Here is a 15,161-nt window from a genome sequence, read left to right as displayed (position 1 = left end):
CAGATGTAGGTCTGGGTAAAGACAATTCAGGTGGGCTCCTGATTTTGGAACTCCCCTAACTGGTTTGTCAGCAGGGGACGGTGGCTCAGTGAGTGCACCTAAGGTACCTCCTGGTGGAATTTTCCAGGGATTGCTCTCTCTAATGCTTCCAGAGCAGAATTGCAAGTAGAAACCTTGCCTGGACCTGCTGTTAAGTGCCGGAGTACTCCTGGAGTGGCTGCACACAGTCCAATAGAGATCCGAATAGCACGGATGACGCCGATCTGACTCTTTTTTGAGGATGGTGAAATTCCTACTGGACTAAACTTGGAAACATAGAAGTGACGGCAGAAGAAGACCATCCAATCTGCCCAGCAAGCTTTCACACTTATTTTCTCATACTTATCTGTTATTCCAACCGCTGAGTTCAGGGCCCTTATTGGAAACTTTTTGATTCTAATTTCCTTCCACCCCAGCTATTGATGCAGAGAGCAGTGTTGGAGCGCTCTGCATAAAACATTAAGCCTTATACTTCAAAGTGAAGTATAAGGCTTAATGTTTGAGGGCAGTAACCGTCCTATCGAGCAAGTTACCCCAATGTTTGTATACTCATACTGCTCAGATCGGTGCCTTGTTAGATGTTGTCTGGATGTAAATACTATTTCTTCATTCCCTCCCAGTTGACTAGAACCATATAGGACTATGTGACAGTTCTTTCACAGAGATGAGGTACCAACTCTGTTTTCTCAGACTTGAAAATGCTCTGGGTTCCTGGGGCAGATTCTGTGTCTGAGCCAAAGAGAAATCCCATTTTGGTTTCCTTGCGTAAAGCAGTGATGGAGGCCATTGAAGAATTGATTGATCTTGAGTGGAGTGCCCCAGAGGCTAGTTTCAGAAAGGGTCAGATTTTGGAAGGCCTATACCCCCTTGTATCCAGTGGTGGTAGAGCATTTTCTGAAAGTAGATGCTGTGCAGTCTCCAAATGGGCCACTATTCCTGTGGAAGGAGGAGCAGCTTTAAAGGATGTTTCATGATAGAAGGATTGAAAGGCAATGACTTTGCAAATAGCTTCGTTATTTCCTGGTGGCTTGCTCTTGTTTACTTCTCTCCCAAGTGGTTGATGACTCTGGGGTGAATTCCAGGACCGTTATGAAGCCAGCGGCAGATGCAGGCTGCGATGTGGTCTGCACCTCAGCCAGAGGGGTGGCTTTGGTAATAGCAGCCAGGCGACCGTTATGGTGGAGAAATTGTTTGACTGATGCGACCTCCAAGGCTTACCTCATAAAATTGCTCTTTAAAGGCTCGTTCTTATTTGGGAGCAGGTTGAAGAAACTGGCCAGTAAGTGGGACGAATCACTGGTGTTCAATTACCAAAGGATAAGAAGCAGATGCTACTCTCCTTTAGCATAAGAGTCATGCTAGGGGATCCAAGCGTTTTCGACCCTATAGAGAAGCGACCTTTCAGAAGACTTGACCTTTTGGTAGGTCTCAGTCCTTTCATTCCAGACAGTGCAGAAGGGGCACAGGCATGGGTAGTGAATCCTCCCGAGCCTTCCAATGAAGGTTTGCTGACCCACCCCCAGGAACAGAGGAGGTAGGGGGATGCTTCTCTCTCTTCTATCAGAAATGGGTCGAGATCACATCTGATCAATGGGTCCTGGAGGTGATACGAGAAGGTTATGAGCTAGAGTTTTGCAGTAGTCCTTGGACGTGTTCATGGTCTCTTCTTGCCACTCCCTGCAGAAAAAGCAGGCAGTGGAGGATACATTGGCAAGGCTCCTCAGTCTGAGGGCTGTGATTCCAGTGCCCACGTCTCAAGAAAATACAGGACGATTATTCAATTTATTTTGTTGTGCCCAAGAAAGAGGGATCCTTTCATCCCATTCTGGATCTCAAAGATGTCAACCAACATTGGTGGGTGACGCATTTTTGCATGGAGACCTTGCGCTCAGTGATAATGGCCATGCAGATGGGGGAATTTCGGACCTCTTTGGACCTGTCAGAAGCATATCTTCACATTTCCATTTGACTAGAACATCAAAGGTTTCTGTGATTCCCAGTTCTGGGATGCCATTATCAGTTTCAGACACTGCCTTTTTGATTTAGCTACCACTCCCAGGACCTTTTCCAAGGTAATGGTGGTAGTTTGTTTGTTTATTTATTTATTTATTTAATTTATTTATTTAAAGAATCTTCTATACCGATGTTAGTCGAAACATCACCTCGGTTTACATGGAACAAAAGCAACGGAAATTACAAATAACAGGGGAAGGGTAGGGGAACAAAAACCAAAAGGAGAGCAGTGAAACATAGGAACAATTAACAAGTGAACTATGATGTCATAAGAACAAAGTCAATTTGTTCTTATGACATCATAGTTATGACATCATAGTTGCGGCATCATGAGACATAGTTATGACATATCATAGTTGCGGCAGAATTGAGAGAAAATGGGATCCTAATACACTCGTATTTGGACGACTAGCTGATTCGAGCCAAGTTGCTGGAAGAGAGCTGCCTGGTGACCTGCAAGGTGATCTTCCTGTTGCAGGAGTTTGGCTAGATGATGAACCTGGCCAAGAGCAGTCTTCAGCATGCTCAGTTGTCGGAATACCTTGGAGTTCGGTTCAACACGAATCAGGGCAAGGTTTTCCTGGCAGAAGTGCGTATTCAGAAGTTGATGGCCACACTGTGCCCAACCGTATGGTCCTTCCAGCAGGTACTTGGTTTAGTGGTGGCAGCCCTGGAAATGGCACCATGAACATATGCGTTCTCTTCAGCACTCCCTGTTGTCTCTGTGGAACCCGCAGTCTTTGGACTATTTGATTCGGCTCCACCTGTCGATGGAGGACTCCTCCCAATTGCAGTGGTGGCTACAGCTGGATCGTCTAAGGAAGGGAATTCACGAGCTCCACCGGACTGGCTAGTACTGATGACAGATGAGAGCTTTCATGATTGGGGAGTTCACTCTCAGGAGCTGACGGCACAAGGGATGCAGAAGAGTCTTTCTGGAACATCAGTGGTTGGAAGCCAGGGGAGTACAGCTGGCATCTTTGCAGTTCAGCAGCAGCCTGCAGGATCGAGTGGACCGGATAATGTCGGACAATGCAACAACTGTGGTTTATATCAATTGACAGGGAGGAATTAAGAGCCATCAAGTGTTGCAAGAAATAGATCAACTTATGGAATGGGCAGGAGTGCATCCCCAGATGATCTCAGCCTCACACATAGCAGGAAAAGACAATGTAAGAGCAAACTTCGCAATAGGGAAAGTCTGGACCCAGGAGGTATTATCAGATGAAGCGTTTTAGCTGATTCTAGATCTCTGAGGTCTTCCGTTCCCAGACCTTGTTGGCAACTTCTCGAAAAGCAAAAGTTCTGTGATTCTTCAGTAGCAGGAGAAATCCAAAGTCATTGGGGATCGATGCCCCTAGTGCAGAAGCCTAGTGCAGAAGTGGCCGGAAGACAGTTTGCTTTATGCCTTTCCCCCATGTTGGTCCAAGAAAGCAAACCGGTAATCGATCCAAGGTGGATGTCAGCAACAAACACAAGTAGATGAATCGGTTGTAAACAGGATTTTATTAAAGCTTGCCCGACTCTGGCCGAGTTTCGCTCAAAGAGCTGCCTCAGGGGCTTTAAAGCCACTTCAATTGGCTTAAAACATCACGTAGCAAAGTCAGAGAGGATTAAAACAGCTGGCTTTTTTTGAAAAATATTTTGATCAAGTACTTTTAAAAACAGGTTAACCTATGCTGAGCGGCAAATGGGTATGCAATACCAATACTTTTAAAACTTTGTTTTTAAAAGTACTTGATCAAAATATTTTTCAAAAAAAGCCAGCTGTTTTAATCCTCTCTGACTTTGCTACGCGATGTTTTAAGCCAATTGAAGTGGCTTTAAAGTCCCTGAGGCAGCTCTTTGAGCGAAACTCGGCCAGAGTCGGGCAAGCTTTAATAAAATCCTGTTTACAACCGATCCATCTATTTGTGTTTGTTGCTGACTTTCCCCCATGTTGGGCAAATTGATTCAAAAAATCAAATGCCACAGAGGGATCGTGCTCTTGCTTGCTCCAGATTGGTCTAGGACACCGTGGTATGCAGATCTACGGCAGCTCCTGGTGGACTTGCCCCTTCGACTTCCAGCGCACAGGAACCTGTTGCGGCAGGGACCGGTTCTTCATGAAGATCAGACTTTATTTGTCTTCCAGTATGGCCCTTAAAAGGCTCACTTGTTGAAACATGGATACTCTGCGGCAGTGTTTTCCACCTTGCTAAGAGCTAGAAAATTATCCACTTTCTTGGCCTATGTGCAGGTTTGGCGAATGTTTGAGGCCTGGTGTGGTGCTGTTCCTCATTCGGCCAAAAATCCTGTTCATTTTGGAATTTTTGCAGGATGGCTTGAATAAAGGCTTGGCCCTCAATTCCTTAAAGGTACAAATAGCGGCTTTTGCCTATTTCAGGGGTCAGGTGAATGGAGGTTCCTTGTTGGCTCATCCTGATGTGGTCCATTTTCTGAAAGGAGTGAAACATCCTTGTCCTCTTTTGCAGTTTCCGGTGCCCTTATGAAGTCTTAATTTGGGGTTGGACTTCTTGCCGGACCCTGTCCTTGCGGTTACTGACCTTGAAAATGGCTTTTTCTTGTGACAATTTATTCTGTGCATAGGGTTTCTGAACTGCAGGCCTTGTCTTGCTGGGAGCCATTCCTCCGGTTGACTCCAGGGGTGGTACACCTGTGTACTGTTCCTTCTTTTTTACTGAAGGAATCAGTCCATCTCCCTGCCATCTCTGGACAGAGAGAGATGTAGAGGTGTATTGTCTGTTGCGATCCTTGGATGTCAAGACATATTGTCAGGTATCTGAAGGTCACTAAGCCTTTATGGAAGATGGATCACCACCTACGTGTCCTTCACGGCGGTACTAGGCAGGGTGAGCTGGCCTCGCAGCTACCATAGCTCACTGGATTACGGAGGTAGTCATGGCTGCATATGTTGATGCTGGGAAGCAGTTACCTAGTCAGGTCAGGGCTCATTCCCCTAGGGTTCAGTCATGGGCAGAAGTTAAATTGTTGCCTCCTGTCAACATTTGCCGAGCTTCGACGTGGTTCTCTTTTCACACTTTTTTTTTCCAGGTGTTATCGTCTGGAAGTGCAAGCCTGGGAAGACACAACCTTTGCACATGCGGTTTTGACTGGACCGCGGGCAGCCTCCCGTCCTATGCTGGAGTAGCTTGGGTACATCCTAACTTGTTCTGGATTCATCTGACGGACACTAAGAAATCAGAAATTACTACTTACCTGATAATTTCCTTTTCTTTAGGACAGTCAGATAAATCCAGCTTACCTCCCTTGGCTGCCGAATGATTGTAGTGTGGTTCTCCTTTGTGGCAGTGTGTTACAGGGATTACTGGTAAGTGTTAGTCCAGTCCCTAGATTAGTGTTAATATATTCTTGTCTTAGCTCAGTGTTGCCTGTTGGTTGAGTATTGAAATGTTTCTGTTTTAAATCATTTTGCTGGTCTGTCCACAGTTGCTTTTGAAGAGAATACTGGCGGGCTGATGTCACTGCAGGGGTATATATATATATATATATACTGTGACGTCAGTTTGCTCTGGCTTCATCTGCTGGTAGAGGTGCATAACCCACTTGTTCTGGATTCATTGGACTGTCCTAAAGAAAAGGAAATTATCAGGTAAGTAGTAACTTCTCAGTTCATGCTAATGTCTTTATAGTTTACAAGGGCAGCAGATGAGTCCAGAAATACAGATGAATTCAGCCATAAGAACAAATCCTATTGACTGAAGAAATTATAAGAGAGTAACCATGGAGTTTCTACTACTACCTCTTATTATCTGATTCATTTTTTTATTATTCAAAAAAAAGTTATTTTTTATTTCTTTTTCTAAATCTTTTTATAAAAAAATGTTTGTCAGTTCATCACTTAACATGAGATCCACAGGACAACTCAATGTCACGGTTGTGAAGCTACTGAATATATCGTCCAAGAGAATTTAGAAATTCATTCCTCCATAATGTGGTACTTTGAAAAAATTCCACTTATCTGAATCTTGGTGGTGTACACGACCATCTCCTTCACATATACAACCGTCTGTTTCCCACATTCTTTCTTATTAACGATTACTTGAATCAAACTGGTGACCTAATGAGTGACTTATTCATAAATAAAGGCAAGAGGAACTTGTTCAAAAATGGAGCTGACGTCAGCTAACATTTCGCCATCTGGCTGTGTTAAGGCTCAATCTACATGAATAAAAAACAACTCGTTAACTTTTTTTTATGTTAGACTTAGCATCCAAAACATGATAATCTCCTTGTTACCTCAATAAAGGTTTTCAACATCCACATCTTTCTCTGCTGCGGAAAACTGCTATTAGGATTTTCAAAACAAAGAACGCTGGCGCATGCGCTCTCTATTTTTGCATACGCTCCACCAATGGGAACTAACCATCAATTTTCAACTAGTCTGAACCACAATATTATGTATGTAGATGGTCAGTCAAAATTGACTATTGAGATCAAGTCCACATAATTTTTATTTTTTATTGATCAAGAGTCATTGTGTTCATCCTCCCCGAGTGTAAACTTTCAAGTGTCCCATAACTGCTGTGTTCTGAAGCAGCAATCTATACTAATAAACGAAGCTTGACCGACGTGCCGCAAATGCGCAGTAGAGACCAGCTCTACCGCGCATGTGCGGGCGAGCACGTCGGTCTGAGCCAGCGTCAGAAAAAAAGAAAAAACAATGGCGGCGTCCAGTGGCAGCGGCAGCGGCGGCGGCGTTGGGTGGCGGCGTCCGGTGGTAGCGGCATGGCGGCATCCAGCGGCGGCGGCGTTGGGTGGTGGCGGCGTCCGGTGGTAGCGGCGGCGGCGGGAGGCAGCGGCGGCGGCGGCATTGGGTGGCGGCGGCGGCGTCCGGTGGTAGCGGCGGCGGGTGGCAGCGGCATGGCGGCGTCCAGCGGCGGCGGCGTTGGGTGGCGGTGGCGTCCGGTGGCGGCGGGTGGCAGCGGCAGCGAGGGAGGAGAGAAAGAAGGAGGGACTGACAGAGAGAGGGAGGGACTGAGTGAGAGGGGAGGAGAGAGAGGGAGTGGGACTGAGTGAGAGGGAGAGAGGGAGTGGGACTGAGTGAGTGGGAGGGAGGGAGTGGGACGGAGGGAGAGGGGGGGGACTGAGTGAGGGGGGAGGGAGATAGAGAGGGAGTGGGACTGAGGGAGGGAGTGGGACATAGAGGGAGAGGGGGGAGGGAGTGGGACTGAGGGAGAGAGGGACTGAGGGAGAGAGAGGGAGGGAGTGGGACAGAGGGAAGGAGTGGGACAGAGTGAGTGGGACAGAGTGAGAGGGAGGGAGGGAGTGGGACAGAGTGAGAGGGGGAGGGAGTGGGACAGAGTGAGAGGGGGAGGGAGTGGGAGGGAGGGAGTGGGACTGAGGGAGAGGGGGAGGGAGTGGGACTGAGGGTGAGAGGGAGGGAGAGAGGGGGGGAGGGAGTGAGACTGAGTGGGAGGGAGGGACTGAGTGAGAGGAGAGGGAGGAGTGGGTGGGAGGGTAGGGGGTGGAGGGGAGAGAGAATGAGGGGGAGGTGAGAGACAGAGGGATGTAGCCCTTTTTAACGGCTTAACAGCGGTGGCAGCGAGGGACTGACAGAGAGAGTGAGGGACTGAGTGAGAGGGGAGGAGAGAGAGAGGGAGGGACTGACAGAGAGAGTGAGGGACTGACAGAGAGAGTGAGGGACTGAGTGAGAGGGGAGGAGAGAGAGGGAGTGGGAGGAAGGGAGTGGGACAGAAGGAGAGGGGGGGGACTGAGTGAGGGGGGAGGGAGATAGAGGGAGAGGGGGGAGGGAGTGGGACAGGGAAGGAGAGGGACTGAGGGAGAGGGGAGGGAGAGGGGGAGGGAGTGGGACAGAGGGAAGGAGTGGGACTGAGGGAGAGGGGGAGGGAGTGGGACTGAGGGAGAGTGGGAGAGAGGGGGGAGGGAGGGAGTGAGACTGAGTGGGAGGGAGGGACTGAGTGGGAGGAGAGGGAGGAGTGGGTGAGAGGGAGGGAGGTAGGGGGTGGAGGGGAGAGAGAATGAGGGGGAGGTGAGAGACAGAGGGATGTAGCCCGTTTTAACGGGCTTAACGGCTTGTTTAACATAAACAGATGGATGCACGCGTTCTTGTCTAGTCTACACACACTGCTGATTAAGGCTGAAACAAAGTTTCAATAATGCTGTCTCGCAGTGCAAAATTTTCAATAGACCAAGGTTAGATGTACTATAATGCCCAGAAACGACGCATTGAAAGCAAAACTCGCTACCGCATGCATTTTCTATCTGATATACATCCACTGCTGATCAAAAAATAGATGTTCTTAGTTGGGATGTAATAATGTTTTAACTGTCAATAAGCCAAAATACTGGACCTCTGTAATATGGCTGGATTAAACAGAAACTCAGTTAGAAGAAAGGAAACCATTCCATCTCTGAGTTGATACCCATGGGATTAACACTTTGTAAATTAAAAATCCAACGAAGTTCTTGCTGTAGAAGTCTCTTCCTCCTCATCTTAACATCCTTTTCAATAATATCTACATTAAATTATCCATACATACATTTGTATCTTTTTGTGTTTTGATTTTAAAATTTTTACCCCTCCATCCAGAGCCATTTTTTCAGTTTTTCTTTCCTGTGAATTATTTTTCATTTTCAATACTTTTTATTTTTTTTATTCACCCTACTAAGATCTTTGACTTCTATGCTTCTTTCTCGCTTCCAGAAGGTAAACCTGTAATACATCTACTTATCTCTCCTTTTTCTTATTGTTTAGGGAATAAGAAGTCACATCTTGCACTACAAGAAAAAAAATACATACCCACGTAGAAACAATCCTAGAAGTGCCCTGGCAACCACATTTTAAATTAAACTCTTGATTGATTTTTTTTAAAGTTTTTTTTTCTAATAATTCTGAGTAACACAATAGCAGAATTGGCTGGAATAATTAGGGGCATCCAAGATCGCTGTATGTATCCCTCAGATTTCTTAAAAATAATTCAAGAATGTGGCACAGCAACTGTAAAGGAATTCACTTGAAGCAGCATTAGTATATTAAAGCATTATTTTATTGCACTTTATTTTACACTGATTTGATTTTTTTTTTGTTTTAGATTTGTTGTAGTATGTGGAGATGGGGAGTATATTATCTACACAGCTATGGCTTTAAGAAATAAGAGCTTTGGCTCTGCACAGGAGTTTGTGTGGGCCCATGATTCTTCAGAGTAAGTGCTGCATTTTGTGAACTTCATTAACAACAGTGTCTAAATGATGGATTTTTCTATCTGCAGTCTCGACTGTCAAAATCTTGAGAACCAAATTTAGATTTTTATACATGGCCACATGTCAAGATATTGGCCTTTTGTTATGGATAGTCTTGGTATATGTCTGCGTGCTAGGTTTTAATCAGACCAGTAGTGTTGTACATGGATATAATCTGTATGCAGCCTTCAGTTCTGGGTGAATGTTCAGTTACTGTTGAAGCAAGTACATGGGTAAGTATTGTTCTCGTCTTGTGTAGTGCTTTTTCTTTTTTTTTTATTTAGTTTTGCTGTATGTCTAAATGAATTACTTTTCATTTAGACAAAAGAGAAATTCATTCTTGAATTTCTCTTTTGCGCTTTATGAGCTTCCAACTGAATTGGATCTGGCTTCTACTGGATTTATAGTGTCATGAGCCTTCGTTTGCCGCTACCCATGTTTTTTCTGTCAGGACATGCAGTGGAAGTAGTGTGCTCAGCTTTGGGGAGAAAGGAAAGACGGCTGCAGCAATTGTGGCAACCCTACCATCCAAAGTGCAGTGCTGAGGGGGTCATCTTAGAGAGGAGATACCTCTGCAGCTCTCGAGCTAGTGAAGTTATCCAGTGCTGTCCAGCCATACTGTTTGGGGAAAGGGGTTAAATGATGAATGGTGATAAAGGGGAGGCAGGAAGACAATAAAGAACCCTTGTTCTCACTACAGTTGTGTGTTGTCAGAGCTCTGTGTAACATTACAACACAGTTAACGGCAGCAGCTTGTTAACAGCTGTCGAGAATGCCCATGTTTTTCTGTTCTTTTAGGTATGCAATCAGGGAGAGCAATAGCGTTGTCAAGATATTTAAGAACTTCAAAGAAAAGAAATCTTTCAAACCTGATTTTGGTGCTGAGAGTAAGTCTTATTTATATGCTGACCTGTTTTGACTAGGCTTCTTATACTTGGGTATTTATTTTCTGGAAGGATGTTAATCCTTTCTTCTCCTTTTTGATATTTTTTCAGGTATCTATGGTGGTTTCCTGTTAGGTGTCAGGTCTGTAAATGGCTTGGCATTCTACGACTGGGAAAACACTGAGCTGATACGCAGAATTGAAATTCAACCAAAACATGTAAGTTTCTGCTCTGCCCAAGTGATATTACAGGATGTTCTAATAAGGTAGACTCAGGAGTAATAGTGGGAAATATTTCTTCACATAAAGAATTATGGATGAATGAAACAGCCTCTCAGGGAGGTGCTAGAAGTAAAAATAAGACTTCAAGAAAGCATGGCAAAAGCACAGAAAATCCGTAGTTGCAAAGAAGCAAAGGAAAAGCCAGAGATCAACTGAGGTTTTATGACATTGTACCAGGAAGGAAAAGGGGCAGACTAGCTGGGCATTAGTCTTATCCACCATAATATTTTTTCTCACAGGACAAGCAGGATGGTAGTCCTCACATATGGGTGGCATCATCAGGATGGAGCCCAATCACGGAAAACTTCTGTCAAAGTTTCCAGAACTTTGACTGGCCCCTACTGGGCATGCACAGCATGACACTAACCCTGCAGCCAGCAGGGGTCCCCCTTCAGTCTTTTTTCCGCGCAGCAGTAGTCTCGCGGTTTAGGAGCTCTGAAGAGATTCCTGACAGGAATTTTCCTCACGGAGTTAATTAAACTTAAATTGCTCCACAGGGGGCAATTTAAGTTTAGAATGTCGTAGAATGCCCTCCTCTAACTTTTCTCAGCCGCAGTAGTCCGGTAAGTTTTACCCATTTTCTGTCGATTACCGTCGAGTTAGGCCCTCGCGGCCTACTGGCCGTCGACCGTACCGCGGCTCGATTTTTTTCTATGGCCATGGCATTGGGGTTTCGTCGGTGCCCAGACTGTACTCGCACCATGTCTATCACAGACCCTCATGGAGTCTGTGTACTGTGTTTAGGCCGTGAGCATGATGTCCTGATTTGCACCAAATGTGCCCTCATGACACCAAAAGGTCGCAAAGCCAGAATGGAGAATATGGGACTCCTCTTCCGTGCTCACACCCTGATGCCATCCATCGCATCAACGTCATCGGAACCGTCGAAGTCGCACCAGCATCGACCTCCGTCCGGTGACCATCCGCCATCGATGTCTTCACGGCCATCGACTCCCGTTACTCCCCCTCAAGTTCGAGGGGATCGTAGGGAGAAACATTGCCATCGGCATCTTAAGTCTCGGACCATCGAGGGAGCAAAATCATCGACCTCACCACCGTCCGAGCCACCATCGAAGAAGCCCCGTCCAGAAATGGCATCGACCATTCCTGCGACCGGGACATCGAGGCCACCGTCACCCGATCGGGGTTTGGGAGTCGCGATTCCGCCTGTAAAGGTGGTCCCTCAGACTGTGCCTCCGCCTCCCTCTTCCGTCACGGAGCCGGGACTGCTTGCTCCAGGTCTCCGGGAAGAACTGAATCGGCTGGTCCAGGAGGCCATCGACAAGGCGATGCAACGGCTCCAGGTTCCTCCGACACCGGCACCAAGAGTGGGAACCGGCGACCGACCCGATGACAGCAGCGCTGGCACCGCTGCTATCCCGGATGGAGGCGCTCATGACCGCCCTTCCACCGGTGATGCCCGGGTCTCCGATGGCTCAGGTGTTTCTCCTCCCGTTGACAGCTTCATCGGGAGGAGAAACACCGTTCCGCATTCCTCTTTCGGGAGTATTGCCTCAGCCATCGATGCCATTTCGTCCTTTGCCACCGATTCATTCACCAGGAGCGATACGCACATCGGCGCCATCAATGCCTTCAATACCGGCACCGATGCCTTCCAGACCGTCCACGATGCCCCCGGCGATTTCTTCTATTTTCTCGGAGCCTCAGCCTGGGCCTTCGGGTATCCAACCCCCTTCTCATCCTACAGGTCAGTCTGCTGATTCTTATGACACCTGGGGTGATGATACTTCCACAGACACCGATGACTTACCTTCACCTCCCTCTCCTACTGAAGGTAGAAAGCGTTCTCCTCCAGAGGACCTTTCTTTCATTAATTTTGTGAAGGAAATGTCTGAGTTGGACCCTTTTCAGCTTCAGACAGAGCAGGATGATAGGCACCAGATGATGGAGCTCCTCCAATCCCTGGATGCCCCTAGAAACATAGAAACATAGAAATGACGGCAGAAAAAGACCAAACGGCCCATCTAGTCTGCCCAGCAAGCTACGCACTTTATCCATTTTTTCCCCTTTTTTTTCTCTCCCACCTGTTACTATTGGCTTCCAGTACCCTCCAGCCCTAATTCCCCTCCACCCCACCACCAATTTAGAGAGCAGCGCCGTATCTGCATCCAAGTGAACGTCCAGATCAATTAGAGGTAGTAACCGCTGTAACAAGCAGGCCACACCCTTACCCCATACTCTTACCCACCCCTGTTTTTATTTTTTTGTTTGTTTTTTTTTTTTGTTTGTTTTTTTTTTTTGTTTTTTTTTTTTGGAGATAGCAGCCCTCCATCCTTCCGCTCCGTGAAGGTGGAACACCAACTACTGGCCACTGGCATCCCGCTCCGTGAATGCCTCTGTGGCTACTGCCGCTTCGTGCAGTGTTTGAATGCCTCTGTGGCTACTGCCGCTCCGTGCAGTGTTTGAATGCCTCCTCTTTATTCACGCCCTCTAGATGGACAATGGTCATCACCTAAAATTATCACTTCTATTCCTGTTCATCAAGTTCTTCTTGACCTTCTCAAAAAGAATTGGGAAAACCCAGGATCCATTGCTCCAGTCCACAGAAAAGCTGACACTACCTATTTAGTACAGTCAGCCCTTGGCTTTCAAAAATCTCAGCTCGACCACCACTCAGTTGTGGTGGAATCGGCTCAAAAGAAAGCAAAAAGGACGAAGCCTCACTCATCTACCCCTCCTGTTAAGGAACACAAGTTCCTAGACAATATTGGTCGACGAGTGTTCCAAGGGGCCATGCTAATTTCCAGAATTGCTGCTTACCAGCTGTAAATGACCCAATACAATAGGGTCATTTTCAAGCAGATACAGGACTTCTCTGAACCTTGCCTGATCAATTCCAACAACAGCTTCAAATCCTTGTTAACAAGGGGTTTGAAGCAGGAAAGCATGAGATAAGAACAGTTTACGATATCTTCGACACCTCTACTAGAGTGTCTGCAGCTGCCATTTCTGCAAGACGATGAGCCTGGCTAAAATCTTCTGACTTTCGGCCAGAAGTACAAGACAGGCTATCTGACCTACCATGTGTAGGAGACAAACTGTTCGGTGAACAGATCCAGCAAATAGTGGTTGAATTAAAGGACCATCATGAAACCCTTAAACAGCTCTCATCTATACCTTCCGACTTCCCCTCAAGACAGCCCTTTAGGAAGGACTCTAAGAAGTCATTCTTCCGTCCAAGGAAGTACTATCCTCCATCAGCAAGATCCCGAACTACGAGACCTTCTCAAAAACCTCAGCCTCTCCAGGCCCGAAAGCAAAAGCCGCAAGTAACTCCCCAGCCGGGGCCTGCTTCAGGTTTTTGACTTTCACTTGGAGAGCAGCAGCCTGATTCCTCTGCCAAGCATACCAGTGGGAGGTCGATTGTGCCACTTTCACGGCATGTGGCAATCAATCACAACCGACCAATGGGTGCTAGCAATCATTGCTCAGGGTTACCACCTAAACTTTCTTGCTCTTCCACCGGACTCACCACCTCTGCAAGCATGGAGAGTATCCGACCATTCTGTCCTTCTGGAGCAGGAGGTTTCCCTTCTTCTCCAGTTAAGAACAATAGAACCCATCCCACTCTCACAGCAAGGCCTAGGGTTCTATTCCCGGTACTTTTTGATCCCCAAAAAATCCGGGGGAGTTTGTCCAATTTTGGACCTACGTGCTCTCAAGTCCCTACAGCGAGAAAAGTTCAAGATGGTAACCTTGGGCTTGTTTCTGCCTCTTCTGCAAAGAGGAAACTGGCTCTGCTCTCTGGACCTTCAGGACGCATACACACATATTGCGATAACTCCAGCTCATCGCAAGTCCTCAGGTTTTTAGTAGGCCCAAAGCACCATCCATACCGCGTGCTTCCATTCGCCTAGCATCAGCACCACGAGTCTTTACCAAATGTCTCGTGGTTGTCGCAGCTTTTCTCAGGAGAGAAGGTGTTCACGTCTACCCCTATCTGGACGACTGGTTAATCAGGGCTCCAACCCAGCAAGCCGCTCGGTCGTCCCTCAATTTGACCCTACACACTCTAATTTCTCTAGGATTTCTCGTCAATTACGAAAAATCCTATTTAGTCCCATCTCAAACCTTGTCGTTCATTGGGGCAGACTTGGACACCTTGCAGGCAAAAGCCTTTCTCCCTCAACAACGAGTGCTAACCCTCGCGTCTCTCGCTCACCAGTTGCAGTCTCAGTATACAGCAACAGCTCTCCAATTCCTCGTCCTTTCAGGACACATGGCATCCTCAGTTCATGTCACACCAATGGCCCGCCTGGCCATGAGACTCATGCATTGGACTCTGAGGTCACAATGGATTCAAGCTGTTCAGCCTCTATCGACCATTGTCCTCATCACCGACTCACTCCGTCTGTCTCTCGCCTGGTGGAAAAATCTCAACAATCTCCTTCAGGGTCTGCCCTTTCAAGTGCCAGATCCTCAACTCATTCTCACCACCGACGCTTCCAACCTCGGGTGGGGAGCCCACGTGGAAAATCTACAGACGCAAGGGTCTTGGTCTCCAGAGGAAGCCAAACATCAAATAAACTTCCTAGAACTTCGAGCAATGCGACATGCTCTCAGGGCTTTTCAGGAACGCCTGTCAAATCACGTCATCCTGATTCAGACGGACAACCAGGTGGCCATGTGGTACATCAACAAGCAGGGAGGCACAGGCTCCTTCCTTCTGTGTCAGGAAGCTGTGCAGAATTGGGCGGAA

General features: G+C 47.0%; 1 protein-coding gene across 1 annotated transcript in view; it reads left to right on the top strand.

Annotated features, from left to right (window-relative positions):
- The window catches only part of COPB2 (coatomer protein complex subunit beta 2), a 125,782-nt gene that overhangs the window by 50,130 nt on the left and 60,491 nt on the right, over positions 1-15,161 (top strand). The window contains exons 10-12 of the mRNA XM_029616068.1: positions 9,129-9,239; positions 10,075-10,163; positions 10,272-10,378. Of these exons, the coding sequence (XP_029471928.1) occupies positions 9,129-9,239; positions 10,075-10,163; positions 10,272-10,378 (307 nt within the window). The remainder of the gene's footprint in view (positions 1-9,128; positions 9,240-10,074; positions 10,164-10,271; positions 10,379-15,161) is intronic.

The sequence above is a fragment of the Rhinatrema bivittatum genome, chromosome 9, assembly GCF_901001135.1.
Source record: "Rhinatrema bivittatum chromosome 9, aRhiBiv1.1, whole genome shotgun sequence".
In the NCBI taxonomy this organism is placed as follows: domain Eukaryota; kingdom Metazoa; phylum Chordata; class Amphibia; order Gymnophiona; family Rhinatrematidae; genus Rhinatrema; species Rhinatrema bivittatum.
The sequence above is the reverse complement of the archived record's forward strand: the minus strand, read 5'-3'. Positions and strand labels throughout refer to the sequence as shown.